A 16,571-nucleotide genomic window follows, 5' to 3' on the forward strand; every position below is an offset into this window, starting at 1 on the left:
TTGGTTCTGTGTGAAGGTCTCGATAGACTCGTACTATTTATGGTCGCCTTTAGCCAACTCTCACACGACAATCCCATAAAGGTTCGGGGAGGATCGTGATGGCAAGGGAAAAGAGTGCGCGATGATGACCATACAAGGATCATATTGCGAATCCAATCCTTCCCCGTTTAGCCGAGATGCGTGCTCGTGTGTCATATAACAGAAAGGATTAGAATACTACCAATGCTTCGAGTGTCCCCGTACAGAGCACGGAAGAACAACCCTCGACCTTATTAAAAAGAAAAAAAAAAGAAAAAAAAAAAAAAAATGGCCTCCGCAAGGCAACGAACCCCGACCTTCACAGCAACCCCGGCCACAATCATACAAGATACCAAATCTCTAATCGAGCGTGCCCGCGAAAGCCAAAACCAGATTAAAAGGAACATACAGTGCAACGCCGCAACATTCAACAATGCCATTCTACCCATGGCTCACATGGACAACGCTCTGGCTTCTAAGTCCCATATTCTTGTTTTCTATAGAGCGGTATCAACCAATCCCGAACTGCAGAATGCGTCCATCGAGGCCCGGAATCTGCTAGATTGCTACAATGTCGAGACGATGATGGATTATGGTTTGTTTGCACTGGTTGACGCTGTCTTTCACAAAAATGAAGAGTTGGATCTAGAATCCTATCGCCTGCTGAAGAAGATTTATACGGGTTACGTTCGGCATGGGCTGAGATTCTCGGCTGGTTACCAGAGGGATCGATTTCAGGAAATTCAGTCGCGGCTTAGTTGGATCAAGTCTGAGTTTCAGAGAAATTTAGTTGAGGCGAATAGTGCGGGTATCTGGTTCTCAGTGGAAGAGTTGGATGGATTGCCGGAGGCTTTTCTATCTACGTTATTCAGAGGAAAGATAGGAGAGGTGAATGACGGCAAGGTTCGAGTAACGTTTAATGATGCAGACCTCTTTAAAACGTTGAGGTATGCGAGCGACAGTGACACGCGGAGACGCATCTATATCGCCAACGAGAATAAATGTGAACAGAATGTGTCCCTTTTCAGGGAGGCTATACTGCTTCGTGATGAAGCGGCTCGTTTGCTTGGATATCCTAGTCATGCTGCTTTGCGGATTGAAGATAAAATGGCGAAGTCTCCAGAAACTGTGAATGCCTTTCTCGGTGATTTACAAACTCGATAGAGAAAAAATGGTCAGAAAGAAGTCCAGAAGCTAAAGCAGCTTAAGCGTGCCGACCTTAAGTCCCGGGGAGAATTATTTGATGGCCGGTATTTCCTGTGGGATCATCAATACTATCATCGAATGATGTTGGAGAAGCAGTACTCGGTGCACCAACAGAAGATTGCGGAATATTTCCCTTTTCTAAGCACTATTGTCGGTGTGCTGAGGATCTGCGAGACTTTATTTGGTCTGGTTTTCAGTGAGTTGAGCAGAGACGAGACAACGAAGCTAGCTGGCCCTGGAGATGCACCTGTCTGGCATCAAGATGCGCAGGTCTTTAGCGTCTGGAACAGTGACGAGGACGGTGGTTTTGTCGGGTATCTCTATATGGATCTTTTCCTTCGGGAAGGTAAATATGCAAATGCAGCCAATTTCAACCTAATACCCGTCTGTTATAATCCTTACGTCTTCACGTAAACCAATTCTGACTTCCCGTAGGGATTTATCCAAGAAAGCGGTACACGCCAATATCCTGCCACAGCATTGGTGTGCAACTTCTCTAAGCCTAGTTCTGAAGCCCCCTGTCTTATGCGGCACGACGAACTTGTTACATTATTTCACGAACTGGGCCATGCAATCCATGACCTTGTGTCGAAGACAACCTACTCGCATTTTCACGGTACAGAGACAGAAGTCGACTTTGGTGAAGCCCCTAGTCAGATGCTGGAGAACTGGTGCTGGACACCATCAGCACTGCGGTTATTAAGCAGACACTATTCATACTTTTCCTCGGGGTATTTTGACCATTGGAAAGAACGAGTAGATGGGGAATCTCAGCCTCAAGAGCAAATGCCTGACGCAATGATCGAGAGCATTGTCCGAGCCAAACACGTAAACGGTGCACTGTTCCATCTGCGCCAGCTGCATTTTTCTATCTTTGATATGATAGTCCACGAGCCTGACAATCACCACACGATCAAGGAGTTAGACATCTCAGCAAAATATAATAACCTCCTGGCTAAGATTCTACCAATGGACGGCCCAGAGGGTGATGGCTGGGGCCATGGTCAATCACGTTTTCAACACTTGCTGGGGGAGTATGATGCAGGGTACTACAGTTATTTGTTGTGAGATTCATTCTTTTGACCCGAGCATTGACTTGATTACTAAGGTTATGATACAGCTCGAAAGTCTATGCCACAGATATGTTCTATACCGTGTTCAAATCCGACCCAATGAACTATCTAGAGGGTCGGAGATATCGATATACTGTCCTTGAGAAGGGAGGGAGCATGGACGCGGTGAAGATTTTGACTGACCTCTTGGGGCGCGAACCCCGAAAAGATGCCTTCTACAAGGAGCTTTGTCAAGATTGACTGTTAATAGATGTATTCTAGTGATGACGAATATCTTCATAAAATCGATCATAAGGCAGTTTTATACACAATACCGTAGCTATGAACTAAACTACGCATCGCTAGGTGAAGGCGAATACCCAACTAATAGAGAACTGCAACGCAAAAGGGAACGCTAAGCAATAACGCACACTCTGTTAGGCCTAGCCCTCTAGTTGCCATAAGAAAGCTGCTCTTATCGCTCGAGCTTCAAGGACAGAGCTCGAAGCAAAGAACGAAGTCAGGTAATGGGGCGAGGAGATATGCTACAATAAGAGCGATTAAACATACGATCAAACATATAAGTAGTTGAGTAGCTGTCATAGAAAGGATATCAAGGAAAACAACAAAGGTCATCAATAAGACAAGTCATGGTTGGAAGCGTACATCAACACCAACATCAACTAGAGCACGGCATAAGAACATGTAACATTAAGCTCACGCAGAAGATACAGGATCAAAACAACGACAATGGGGTATACCTCTCTCTGCCACAACTCATTTCTTCCAACTGACAACAGAGAACCAAACAGACGAAGAAACAAGAGGCTTCCAGAAAAAGATGTTACAAACGCTTAGGGCATCAAGACATCAAACAGCAACAACATCAACATCACAACATAGTACCGTAACATAAAAAAACATCAATCATGCAGGTCGTCAGAATCATACAATCATGTCGCCATGATGGACGTGATCGGTCAGAGCCTCAAACCCGCCCTTCTCTTTATAATTTATACCCGAACAAGCCAAACCAGAGCAAGAAAATCCGAACCCAGAATGCCTCCTATAACCAAAATCTTTTCAGCAACGAATCATCGAACTTTTGCGCGCGTTATCACATCTTGTCTTTTTCTGTTTTTCCTTTTCATTGATCCGCGGCCAACCCAGAAACGAGAAATGACGAACTTTTGGCAAACGACGTCTTTATCCAGAGCTCACAAGCAAGCACGGAAGTGAAACATAGTACCCAGTAAGAGGCAAGCTAGTATCGACCGCTGTAGGTCGACCGACTCGACCGCCGACTGGCGCGATCGGACCGTCGGTCGGGACGAGCCCGCCGGGGGTCTTCTAGTTGTCTCTGACCCACGCTTCCCGTGTAGTCAGAACCATTCGTCAGGTACTTCTTTGGTCGTTTCCCTTCGATGTTCAGTTCGACTGCACCCGCGTCGCCTGTTCGGAGACTGATCTTCTTTCCGCCAACAGACTCTTGTGTAAAGCTCATCGTAACGCCATTCATTGTCATAACAATATTGTTATCTTCCTCTACCTTGGCCACACTGCCACTACCGTTTTGGGTCCGTGCATCGCTACCACGGCTGCTATTTGAGCGACTCTTCTGACTGCCGCTGTCACTTTCTGCACGAGACGCCTTAGATTTGTACAGGGCATCCTCCGTCAACGGCGTTGGCACTACTTTGCCAGAACGAGACGCCTGGTACTCCTCGGCCGACCGTTGCTTCTCCTCAATCTCGTCACCGTCGTCTTCCTCATCCTCTTCATCATCGTCACCATCCTCGTACTCATAGACGGTCGGCCGTCGGCGACGGGAATTCTCGACCGCAACCCGTGAAGGGCGCGAAGATTCATGGTAGGATGTGGGGCGTCGACTGTCTCGAATGCTACGGGTTCGCGCAGGAATCACGGTCTCCCGGGATGACCGTCGATATCCATACTCTGGCAAAGCATCTCTCATCTCAGACAGGTCCATCGAGCGAGATGGGTGGCGATCGGACGTGATCGATGACGTAGTCATCATTTTGCGGTGGAGTTCCGGTCGTTTCTGAATAACGTGCGGCGCGGGCTTGTGCTTCACGGGCGGCGGCGGCATGCGATAATAGTCTTCATCTCGGTCATGGGAAGAATGGGAGGGAAGCCGTGGTCGGGGTGCGCGGGGCGGCCCGAGATCGAGGGACTCATCATCCTCATACGCCGAAGGCGGATCGTAGTCGACAACGGGTGGCCCGTAAGTGGATCCCCGCCGTGGTCTGCCTTGGTCCCGCGTCCTGGAGGCCGACCGTTCTTGGCGATCGGGCGCACCATAGTCGGACATGGCGGCAAAATACGGGGACGGTTGGCCGTAAGATGGAGCATAGGCTGGCGTATTGGTGTAGGCGGACGAGGATGGAGGGGGTCCATGTTCGTAGCGGCCCATATGGCTGGGGGGATACATAGCTCCGCCACCCATCCCTGGAATCATGCCATGAAAGCTCACCGGTCGGTTGTTGTTCGTATTATAAGAGTACGAGCGACCGTTGCGAGGCCGGTTGCTGTGGGAGACATGAACATCCTGGACGGCGGAAGGGGCATACCGCGGACCTTGTGGTGACGGAGGGGGGTAGTCGTGGGCGGACGACGTGGTGGATGGCGACATATAATAGGGGTAGTCGATGGCTCGCGGTTCAACGGGGGTCGACCCATGATACAAGCCTTGATCACACTCCCAACAGGTGCCAGGAAAGTGCCGCATCTGGGAATTTTCCCGTCTGCGGGACCGCGATGGCGACCGCTGCATGGAGGCGTGGTGATGGCTCACGGCTGGATAGGTGCCAACTTGCATTTTCTCGTCCCAAGAAGGGCGAGTAGGTCGTTCTTTTGGACGGTCTTTGCGGTGGGAGCGAACACGTTCGAGGTCGGCCCTCTTGGGCGCCGTGTCAATTTTAAGAGGGACAGGGTCTTTCCGGCCCGACGGGCCAGATTGGGTGCTGTTCGCAGTAGCGGCAGTGCGACTAGAGTAGCCAGAATCGCTTGCAATATCAACTAGGGCTTCGCCAGCTGATCTCAGGTCGAGTTTCGAACGTTTGGCAGCGAGGTTGGCGACTTGACGGGTGTCCGGGATGATAACATGAGCGTCCTCGTCGTATTCCTCACAGAAAGCAGCATGAGGAACTTTTCCAGTCATGACTCCTGGACGGCCAAGGCCCAGGTTGGGACCCTAAAGGGGGGTGAGGGGGGAAGGGGGGGCTGGTTTGGGAAAGGTGCAGTGTGGATGACGTGAAACGTGGTGATCCAACAGGGCTTCGCTTGTAGATTAGGTACAGCAGCCACCAGTGCTGCTGCTCATCCGAATGACTCAATAATATTTTTAGTCGCTTCCACCTCTTCTTTTTTTTTCTTTTCTTTTTTTTTTTCTTGTGTTCTTGTTGGGTACCTGTTCAGTCGCTTCTTTCTTTTTCTCCTATCGTGTTTCTCGGTTCCCTCTCTTCCCTGCGATACGTCTCCCTCCCCGGTTAGGTCGCTCTACCGGTAACCCACTCTCTCTGTGATAGTGTCAGAGATGGAGCAGAGCCTGCAGATCAATCAAGTAATAGTTCGATGGCGACGCGTCTAGATTGCTGTATGTCAACGATGAGCAGTGGGTGCAATGTTGCAGTCGTCCTTCGCATGCAATGTATCCATCGAAAAAAAAGACGAGGAAAAAAAGAAAACCACTAAAAAGCGTCGGCCGTAAGCTAATTTGGCAGGAACACTGTGGATGGTGGAAAAGGCGGCAGTCGGTTGGAGAGTGGATGAATACGGCGTGCGTGGGTCAAAGAATGGAAAAAGAGAGGAAGAGCGAAGAGGAGTCAGAGAGGAGAAAAGCGCGCTGCAGCGTCGCTCTGGCACACGGTGAGTGGAGGACTGAGAGGCGAGAAGCGACGGGGCTGCAGTACGTAAATGCAGAAGAGGAAAGAAGTGTCACCAGCGAGGGTCTGGTTGGTGAAGGATGAAAGACAATGAATGATGAATGGAGGAGTGATTCTGCGCCTGACGAAGGGCACAACAAGGTGGGGTTAATAGTGGGGATTGGGAGATAAAAACGACAGACAAACCAGGCTGGAAGGAAAATTTTAAATCTGGAAGCAGAGAAAAACGATACTTAGGACTAGTAGGAAAAGGAAACAACTCAGAGAGACGACCCAATCCAGATACAGTATTGGATTCAGAATCAATCAATCAATCAACACTACAATGGAACAGACGAACGGGCTGATAGGAACAAAAGCAACAAGTAGAGGAAGAAAAAGAGTGGGCGATCGACACATGAAAAGGGACGAAAGGCGATGGTTTTAAGTTCGGGGGTCGTGACCACCGGAAGAAATTGTAAAGAAATTCAAAATTCAAATCACATAAAATGGCGATTCAACACCAAGTTTCTTCCTGGATCGGAATCTCTCTGAGGCAAATTGTGGTTATTACAGATCTTGCCTTCCGGGGGATTTTTTTAGATAAGAATATGAATTTTTGTTTGTCCTTTTTCCGTTTGATTTGATTTAGATTTTCTATCTCTTTTGATCAAAAATCGATTGCTCTGTCAAAGATTGAAAACACGGATCAATCAATCCACAATCCAAATAACACAAGAAATAAAAAGAAGATGATGAAGGATAATAACAATAATAATAATAATAATAATAATAGATTAAGATTATTATCTGTAGGGTGAGACTTTCTAACGAACTGTTGAGCAAATGGAAGAAGAAAGAAAGTCGGAACGGAAAGTGGAGGAAGTGGAGACCAAATCCACTGGTGCGATTGATGCCTGATCGACTTTTTGCTGATTTATTACCCGTTCTGATGGGCGAAGTACACATACATACATACCCGTGACCGGTATGTATGTATATAGTACCCTGACCGATGGCATGGAAGGGTACTAGTACTTAGTAGTAAATCCACAGGTCCCGAATTGTTCCAGCAAAGTCAAATCAAGTCAAGATTCATCCTTACTTTCATGTCGAATCTTTTTCTCTTCAACGCCTCTTTAACAATACCAAACAGTCGTACAGACGACCTGCGGATGCGTCTCCGCCCATCCATTGACGTTTTAAAAAGGTCAGATTTGAACACAGCAGGAGACCGGGATGTTACGTATCATCTAATAATAACCCAGTGGTTTTCAATATGCAAGATATTGGTCTACCACAGTTTCCTTTCTTTTCTTGTTGGTTTTCTGGCTTTTTGTCAGGTCTAGCCCAGTATACTACCGCTCTGGCTGGGAACCGTGGTTCTCGACGGACCCAACCCATGGAAGTGGGACAAAGATAACCGTCTTTGAATTGAAGTATATACCGACGACTAGTGTCACCTTCAGGTACCTAATACGCTTCTTCCACCCCTCTTATTTTCAATTCGTTTTCCTATGGCCCATTCAAAGTACGATTGAACACACGGCTAAGCCTATTGCCACCATCACTCCCACGGTTATATATGTAGAACCTCACCTCAGCCGGTACGATAATTTCACTCCGCAATCGCTGCCCAAAACCTCGGAAGCTGCAGAAGGTAGCGGCCCGATCATAATGTATCGCCTCCACTGAGGCATATTTCGTAGAGAAAAAGTGGTATTAATAAAAGAAAAAAAAAATATTCCTACTTTATCCGGAGTATTGTCAACGCAAAATGTCGCAACTGGAGGGGCAGAATCTGCAGAGTCAGCAATAGATTTCTCACTCTCCATCATTTTGCATTTAGATCATAGTCTTCCTTGATTGGCATGAACCCCACTTACTATGTACTTCCAGGTGATATATACTCAAGTATCGAATTTTCTTCCAGCCATCTACCCATCAGGCCTTCAGTGGAGCGTTCGTTGTCTGAACGGCATGGAAGCACGCTAGAAAACTATCTTCGACAAATGTCGATCCAAGTTCACGAGTACTTGATTAAATACGAGCAAAATGTTTGATCTTTGTTTCAAGACTTAACAAATAGCCATTTGCCTCGGACGACTCTCACCCGATACTTCTACTGTCTCTGCAATTCAGTCAAGAGTTCTCTACAAGGGATGCTGGAAAACTCGGGGCACACGACCACAGCATCGTATTTGGCGATGACGTCTGACTATGAGCGGTTCAAATAATGAGGCCTTTGGGCACTAACGGGGTTCACTCGTCACATTCTATCACATTAACGGGCTCAGGCTGGAGACCTTCGAATAACAATCGTTATTCTAAAGGATCGATTTGATAATGAGTCATCTGACTAGAAGTAAGGGATGGATGTGCTTTGGCAGTCAGCTACTACATGAGTCCCATGCAGCCAGTGGCTTAGTTTCCCGTCCGCATGGGATTTGCTGTCACAGTTGCAGACTATGGAACACATTGCCGTACATTCACAATGACAGGCTAAGAGGCGCATTTCAAATCAGCCGACTATCCTGGCTCATTTCCCAGCTGAGGTTGTGTAGATCTAACCTTATCCCAAGCTTTGCATCATACTGTCTCCTTGAAAGCCGTCCCCTTACCGATTGGCTCGAGAAACGCAGTGCATCGGGACCAGGGTGTTGCTTTTCGACCAAGCAGCGCTCCCTTGAGCAACGGAACTGATGGATTCGGTCACTGCGAGTTGCTTTATCAGTTGCACGATGCCAAGTGATAGTTACTCACTCTCATGGTAGATAATGCTAGTATTGATGCCCAATGTCCGAGACGGTTGTAGTATCTCCCGTAGCTTGTTTACCATTAACTATACGCAGGGAGCTGTAAAATGATATCACTATGCCGTTGTAGTCACTCTAGGCCATCCGCAGGTTCGGCGCGGCTTTTGGACGCGGGGCCGAAACTCGCAGTTTTGTGATCTAGACTCACATTAGTGCCTCCGAAAGCGGTTCCGGGAAGACACCCATCCCCTGGTCTGGTAAAATTATCGGAAAACGAAGATCCTAGAGATCTTTTGTTGACTTCCTTTTGGATCGATATCTGGCGCGGTCTTGTCTCGATAAGCACGGATAAGATAAGCAGTGCTGACTCAGCAAGTTGCCGGCCCAACGCGATCACCCAAACAAAAGAAAAGTGTCATTCCCCAGCCTCTCGATTTACTCCAACCACCGCAATTTCGGGCAGCGATCGAACTGTTGCTGCTCCCTCAGACCTCAATATCTACAATTCTCCCTTCTTACGTACTAACCAAGAGTGAAGCGTCTATTGACACGAGAATCAAACAGTGTACGAATACTTTCCAACATATCGGCTATCTGCGATCCCGATCGAGCCCTATCTACGATAGTGGAGCGCAACCACCATACCAAGAATTCTGCCATTCCTACACTCGCCAGCGGGTGGTACATTCACACTCCCTTGCAATTTGGAATGCCATATTTCCTCATCGGACATACCAACTGACCGCATCAGAGTTCCGTCTTGAGCTACGCGCTCTTGACTACTCTATTCGCCCCAACATGCCTCCAGTTATACAAGTGGGGGACGACTTCCCCAGCATTCCGATACCCGACAACAATGACGTGCTCAGAGAAATTCAGCCGTCACCAGAGGTTGAAGCTCTCACTGACCGATCGGTGACAGCATCACTCGCAGAAAAGCCCCATTCCCTCGTAGCACGGGATGACTCATCGAAGTATATCCCAGGTGATGGTGCGGTAGACCCGCATAAGATCAACATGCAGGGCCTGCTGGCGCTTTTTGCCCTCATTGGAGCTGCGTTCGTTCTCGCCGCCATCTGGTTCTTCTTCTGGGCCAAGAATGGTGGATTCATCTGGCGAAAGGGAGACTGGGAGGACTACAAGTCGACAGTTCTGCGACGCAAGGGACCCGACGGCGAAACACTTAGTAATGCGACGAAGAGTACCAAGCTGGGCGGCGGCAGTGTCGTCGGTAAACGCTATGATGAGGACGGCTACACGGTCTCAGGATACACCGACACAGCGACAGAAATAACAGAGAAAGACGGACCGAGGCGCAAGCGCGGACTTAAAGAGAAACTCCTTGGACGACACAAAAACGAGCGATATGAGAACGAGGCGGATGAAGACGTGCGCGCGTACCGTAAAGAGAAGCCAGCCCGAATCGGCGGTATCAACGCCGAGGCCGACGGCACCTACTACGGCAGTGACTACGACACTTCCAATCCCCCCAGTTACTACCAACAGACCGAGATGAGCCAGGTTCGCGATTACGCCTACGAGCCGAGCCGTCACAAGAGCACGCGACGTGATTTCTCTTTCACTCCAGGCACCGAAGAAGTCCTCAGCCAGCCTCCAACAGAGCATCACCGCACCCGCGAACCCTCGACCCGCCGCCACAATCGTCGTCGTGAAAGACGTCACCATGCACCCCCGACATCGTCGTCGCGCCAGAGCAGTCCCCGCAAGCGTGAGAAACGGTCCGTGCCGGGTCATTACACCGAGCCACTTGACTTTTCGTCCGCTCCCTCGCGCTCCGAATACCAGTACTCGAACGTTGATACGGAGGATACTGGAACCAGGAGCTACCACCACCCGATCCCCGGGTTGAGCAAGGGATACCGTCGTGATGGAGGACGGAGCCGTCGCCGCGACAGTCTTAGTGACAGTGACGGCGATGAAACTCGCTACTCGTGAGGTCTGCATTCCTCTTATTCACAGAGCTTTCACGGTAATCTCTATTGGTAAATGTAAATAGTATGCTCTTTCTCTTTCATTTTGATCTTTCTTTCAAACAACACGATAAGCGCATGGAATACGAATGGAATGGACACAAACACAGGAATATCGGTAACACTGTCTATTATATTATGAATGGTATGGATATGGATATGGTCATGGTTAATGTAACTCAATCGATGAAATAAATGCGTCAATGCGATATAGTTCATCAAGGACATCTGTTTAGGTGTATTATATACGTTTATACCTACCTTGCTTTCTTGAACTCTTAAGCAGTATCCATGGTTATAGGCTTACAAGTGTCCTGAAAAATAATAGATGCCTGATCCATAGATCGATAATAGATAGAATGACTGTGGTGGATAAATTAACCCTTTGGCACTTGCAGGCATTTGAAAAACAAACAGATGGCCGAATGGATGGAAATAAATGAGAACTTCCACCGGTAATTCAACAAACACCAACAATCCCAGTCTACCAAGTTATAGTACAATGTGTACATAGCCCAAAACCAGCGCGAATAACGATCTGATATGATCATGGATAGCAAATTGCAAGCCCAGATTCGGATGGTGAGAACTGATAGTCAGAAACGTCAACTAGAATAAAAAAGCCAACCACATGCTGTAAAATAACAGAGAGAGAGAGAGAGAAAAGAGAGAGAAAGAGAAAGAAAGGAAGAAAGGAAGAAAGGAAGAAAGGAAGAAAGGAAGAAAGGAAGAAAGGAAGAAAGGAAGAAAGGAAGAAAGGAAGAAAGAAAAAGAGAGAGAGACGGAGGAGGGAGTTTCTCTGTATGGCTGTCATACCAGACGCTCTTTTGTCGATTTGGTACCAAAGAAACACCTCCTCAAACCGAATGGCTTCTGGAAGCCGTACCCCTAACACTTCCAGGCTCCTGAACGCTCATATCACTAGTGATTGGTGGTAGCGGGGGAGATACGGTGGCCTCGTCCTCAAACCATTGTTTCAGTGACAGCTGACTGACCTTTTCCGCATCGTAACCCTGATCACATAGGCTTTTGATCTCGGGCAGGGACTTGAGATGGCCAATCTCAACGCTTGATTGTCGAAGCCGGTGAAGGAGCCATTTGTTGACGAATTTATTCTGACTGACCTTCTCCTCGATAGGGTCAAAAGGAGAAATATCCTCTTCCATGGAGGCCTTCAGAGGATCCTCCGACTGATTGGGAGGAGCAGATGGATAAAGCTCGTATACGAAGTCACGGCCCTGGATGTGCTCTTGTGTCAGGTGTCCTTTTTCAAAACAAACTGCCCTCAGCTGATTCATCTTCAATTGCATCTGGAATAATTCGTCGCAGACTCTCTCCTTTCTTTTTCATATGTGCGAAGAAACTCCATAGATTCATCGTCCATGGGTATATTTAAAGGCTCTCGTTCCTCTTTCTTCTCCCGGATGATCAACCACTCCCTGTCCAGTTCAACTAACCGCTCTTGAATCATGCGTACGTCAGTTCCACAGGATACATAATCCGCTACATCAGGCGGATCCTCTGGGGCTGAGCTGGTAGTCGACCTCACGTCACTCAAACTATCATGATCAATTAAGGACGGCTCGTTGGGCGTCGGAAGAGAATGATGGCCAGGCGATAAACGGGCAAAGTCTTCCATAGCCCTGATAAGCGTGTACTCATCCCGCTCCAGCTCACTCTCTGCCTTATTGTATTCTGCTTCCATATCCGAGTATATACCAGTGGCGGAAAGAAGAGCCTCGTTGTTCTGAAGCAAGGATTGAATGCTTGTCGGGGTACCTTGGGCCACGGTAACATGTCTGATAAACTGTGCTCTGATATCGGCCTCTTCCTCCCTCTTGAACCTTAGAGCCGTGCGTAGCTCTTGTACCTCGGATCTTTTAAAGGCAACTTTATTCTGCAGGGATAATAATTTATTGTTGGTGCTCAATATCTTAGCGATGTGCGCAGCATCGGGTCCATCTGGCACAGTCTGGTGTTCCTGTGGGTCTTTAGATCTGCCCAGAAGTGAAAGACCAGCATTGGCGCCCTTACTAGTTTCATTTTGAGACGGATTCAAGGGGGAATTGACACTGGGTGAGTCCTCATGGGGATGGGATAGGGATTCCATAGCTTCAACATGGCAGCTGGCAGAGGAGGAATTCTGGGTAGAAATGAATGGCTCCGATCCATTTACCAAATTCAATCCATGTGGACCCTCTGGAGTAGTCGGTGAGGGCTTTCCAGCAGGATGCGTGGCTGTCCCGGGCATCTCCAACGTTTCCGTAGGTAACGGTTGCGTAGAGCGCTCGTCACTCCGATTCTGATAGGCGAGAGCACATATGCAATGTGAGCAATAATTAATTGTGTGGCAGATAGCAATGCTTCAGCAAGAAGAGATACAAGAATCCATGGCTGTCACTGGGTTTTTATGGTATACATCGACATGCGAATTAACGGGACTCACCGGCTCATTCTGCTGGGACGAAGAATGCCAATTCCAGTTCAAAAATTTGCGGACACTATCCGCCAAGTTTGGCATGTTCTCAGGTATTTTCCATGCGAACATGGCTGGAAGAACCACACCGTTCGCGCAACGGGAAGTAAAACAGCGCCCAAAAAAACGACTTCATTAATCCACTGCGGGACGGGCCGGGGCTATATTAAGTATTTATTAAATCATTTGTTGAGGTCGGTTCCTTTTTCCGGTTTTCGTGTGGTGTTGTCAGCGCCCCGTTTTGGGTTGCTCTTTCCTTTGACGTTTTTCTTTTCTTTTCTTTCTTTGTGGTGGTTGTCTTATTTGTTTGTTTGGCTCTCGTTTTCTTTCTGCATGGATTTGACTCAGCACTGGAAGGTGCCTCTGTATGACACGTCTTCTGGATGAATCCGAGATCAGCAAACAAAAGTGCGCTGTGCAACCTTCCAGCAAATCCACGGGCAGAAACCGTACGGATTACATATAGACGGTGGATGGTTACATCGGGAATTTGAGTCTCGAGAAGGACGATCCCTACATATGGGAGATTAGCGGATGACGACAACTACTGAACCACGTTTCATAATTCATTCCTTCAGTTCCGGATTAACGGTGAGACTGACTCGTATATATGGATTGGGATGGTGACTGGCGCGCGGCCGGTGTTGGTTAGTGACGATGACTAGAGCATTAGACTGACGCTAGAAGGAAATAAACCAAAGGTCTATTGGCGCTTCAGGCTGACCCTCCATGTCTCCGGCGGGGAACCAGCAACAAAAGAAAGCACTGTGAATGCTGTCTAGCGATCCGGGAGTCCAACTACCACCATGGAGGAGACCAACCGGAATTCAAGAAGACACAAAACCCTCCGGCCCTCACTAAATATCGATTTTCTGTTTTTCTTTTTCGGAACCGAGCGTCAGGTGCATCCCACGGCTACGACTCAGCGTGTGCCAACAAAGACCCTGCGGCATATGGCGTGCAGCTCGACTTAATGTCGACAGGGAATGCACGTTCAATTATATCGGAATGGCTATGAATGGGGCAGAGAACCAGAAAAAAGAGCCGCATATCCTCTCCTACCATTCCAAGTGTCCAGCGAAAATGGACGATCGCACTTCCTGGAAACATTTATAGTCCGATTCTCGTCCGATGATTGCAGGCACAATGCCAGTATTTCAACTCTTCTTGATCACACTGATTCAAACAAAGTCCAACTTGGCACCCCTCCAACTGTATCGTCTCTTGTACGTTGCCCTAAGGAGATGCTGCGACCATGGCTTCCGACCGGGACCCAAGAAGAGAACCGACCCGCCGCCGTCAGAGTGGTAAGGGGGCCTAGCTTGACTGCTCCCGCATTAAGCATCTCGCTAATAGCATTGATTAGGAGCCTCTACTTTACCACAAGGGGGCCGCGACTTGTATGACCAGGCCTTAGCCACGAGGGGGTATGGCAACTCAACGCGACTTGTTAAGGCAGATATGTTTGCTAAGACGCCTAACGACAGAGAACTACCACGTTCCCCACCAATACTACCGTCTAACGAGTATGCACATTTTCCCAGGTATCAGGGTAACCATAACCTGCCCTTCCAGGCCCCTAACGAGCAGCTTTCACTACCAATGTGAGTCAGATAGTTGCGAGCCCCATAAAGCGATACTATTTCCTTAATGACTGATATAAGTCAACAACCTAGTGCCACCCATCCTGGCGGTAACTATACTATCGGGCAGGGCCACTCCATGGGCCAGCCTCAGTCAGCACATGCCAATATATCTCATACTGCTCACCACCTACCTTCACTGACTAGCCATGGCACTGGAGGCGGTCAGGGTTACGTTGGTTGTCCACCTTATCCACAAAGTATGGACAATGTGACACATGCGCTTTCCAAAGCAACGATTGGACCACCTTCTCCCGGCTATACCAGAGACAATAAGGGGTATACATCAGCCACCAATGCCACGACTGTAAGTATAGAAGGATTGAAAGCGGCAAGATGATTAATTTTGACGATTGTAACAGAACGGACAATTTTCTCACCAGAATATTCCCCCACCTGGCACTTCCGGCCCTACCCCTAGTGAAACGCTTGATAGCCGTACGTTTCAATATTCGAGTAGCTACCTATATTTCAGAAGAGCATGGACTGATTATAACCAGGTTATAGAGTCCAGGAAAATCCCAGGACGTTTTTCAAAGTTGGAAGAGTACGGATGTCTCTCCCGAGCTTGTTTCAGTCACCTAACTGGATATACAGGTTTTTGCTGTCGTGTGGCACGAGGGTATGGGGAATACAGCGCCTCTGAAAGGAGGCACCAAAAGCCTTGCAAGTGATCGTGAATTGATGACTGTGGGAAAGTTCGGCGCCAAGATCTTCACTGATATACGCCGCATGGTGGTCTTCAAGGAGCAAGCTCAGTGTGCATGGTGCTTGTAAGTCGCTTAGAGGATGCTCATATCTAGCAACGTATACTTATGCTAAGCCTTTAGCCCGGTGCACACTTACGGCCGTCTGGGCGTCGCCAAAGCGAGTGTGGATCCCTCGAAGCATGCAGTCATCTATATGAAAGGCGCACGACCGGGGCATGGTCCCAACGAGCCAAAAATGACAAAGGACCCCATTGAGGTAACCCCTGAGCCGTACCAGAAGCTACACACGATGTCTCGATTAAATTTTGGTAAAATTTACACAGTTGAACATAACCAAAGGGTTCTTCCCGTTGGTAAGATCAGCGAAGAATCCATGGCCAAGTTCCATTTATACGCGAAAAGGGAAACCGAACTTGGCTATTAGGGAGCCTCGAATGGAGAGCTCACATGTGGTTCAGTGGTAATATTTGCTTCATCTTCAATCTTTCTATTACTTTTGGCTACTATAACCGACTTTCTTGCGTGTTCTTCTTGACAGCCACATTGTTGACCCCTTTCATCAAACGTATGCCATTGCTCGAATGGCCTGCTGATATGTGTTCAAGGCAAACTTGATTTGCCTTGGTTACTCCCATTGATACGTTTTATTATTGCTATGCATCATATCTTTAAGAACCTGTGGAATTTAATTTTCTTCCTCTATCATGCTACACCGCTAGGGGTTAACTTATCGTGGCCGTGTTCAACCATGGCCCACGAGTGGATCTATTGTCTTAACGGATGCAAAGCGTGGTGATATATTACTATCACACATCCCTCTGTTAGATACTACGAG

General features: G+C 48.1%; 5 protein-coding genes across 5 annotated transcripts; 3 read left to right on the top strand and 2 right to left on the bottom strand.

Annotated features, from left to right (window-relative positions):
• Nucleotides 1–306: 306 nt before the first annotated feature.
• Nucleotides 307–2,537, top strand: ABOM_005699 (M3 family metallopeptidase; the record flags this gene model as incomplete). Its single annotated transcript, XM_022532828.1, has 4 exons — nucleotides 307–1,146; nucleotides 1,183–1,608; nucleotides 1,660–2,288; nucleotides 2,345–2,537. The coding sequence occupies 4 exons, from the start codon at nucleotides 307–309 to the stop codon at nucleotides 2,535–2,537; spliced, it is 2,088 nt and encodes a 695-aa protein (XP_022389771.1).
• A 1,003-nt stretch (nucleotides 2,538–3,540) lies between these two features.
• Nucleotides 3,541–5,457, bottom strand: ABOM_005700 (uncharacterized protein; the record flags this gene model as incomplete). Its single annotated transcript, XM_022532829.1, has 1 exon — nucleotides 3,541–5,457. The coding sequence occupies one exon, from the start codon at nucleotides 5,455–5,457 to the stop codon at nucleotides 3,541–3,543; it is 1,917 nt and encodes a 638-aa protein (XP_022389811.1).
• Nucleotides 5,458–9,714: 4,257 nt separating this feature from the next.
• On the top strand, nucleotides 9,715–10,872 carry ABOM_005701 (uncharacterized protein; the record flags this gene model as incomplete). The annotated part of the gene is made up of 1 exon (XM_022532830.1): nucleotides 9,715–10,872. One exon carries the CDS (start codon nucleotides 9,715–9,717, stop codon nucleotides 10,870–10,872), a length of 1,158 nt encoding a protein of 385 aa, XP_022389810.1.
• An 892-nt stretch (nucleotides 10,873–11,764) lies between these two features.
• Nucleotides 11,765–13,455, bottom strand: ABOM_005702 (uncharacterized protein; the record flags this gene model as incomplete). The annotated part of the gene is made up of 3 exons (XM_022532831.1): nucleotides 11,765–12,145; nucleotides 12,385–13,209; nucleotides 13,354–13,455. 3 exons carry the CDS (start codon nucleotides 13,453–13,455, stop codon nucleotides 11,765–11,767), a joined length of 1,308 nt encoding a protein of 435 aa, XP_022389809.1.
• Nucleotides 13,456–14,638: 1,183 nt separating this feature from the next.
• ABOM_005703 (uncharacterized protein) lies at nucleotides 14,639–16,160 on the top strand (the record flags this gene model as incomplete). The annotated part of the gene is made up of 6 exons (XM_022532832.1): nucleotides 14,639–14,690; nucleotides 14,750–14,987; nucleotides 15,048–15,119; nucleotides 15,534–15,573; nucleotides 15,624–15,799; nucleotides 15,857–16,160. 6 exons carry the CDS (start codon nucleotides 14,639–14,641, stop codon nucleotides 16,158–16,160), a joined length of 882 nt encoding a protein of 293 aa, XP_022389808.1.
• Between the last annotated feature and the right edge of the window lie 411 nt (nucleotides 16,161–16,571).

The sequence above is a fragment of the Aspergillus bombycis genome, assembly GCF_001792695.1.
Source record: "Aspergillus bombycis strain NRRL26010 chromosome Unknown contig00035, whole genome shotgun sequence".
In the NCBI taxonomy this organism is placed as follows: Eukaryota; Fungi; Ascomycota; class Eurotiomycetes; order Eurotiales; family Aspergillaceae; genus Aspergillus; species Aspergillus bombycis.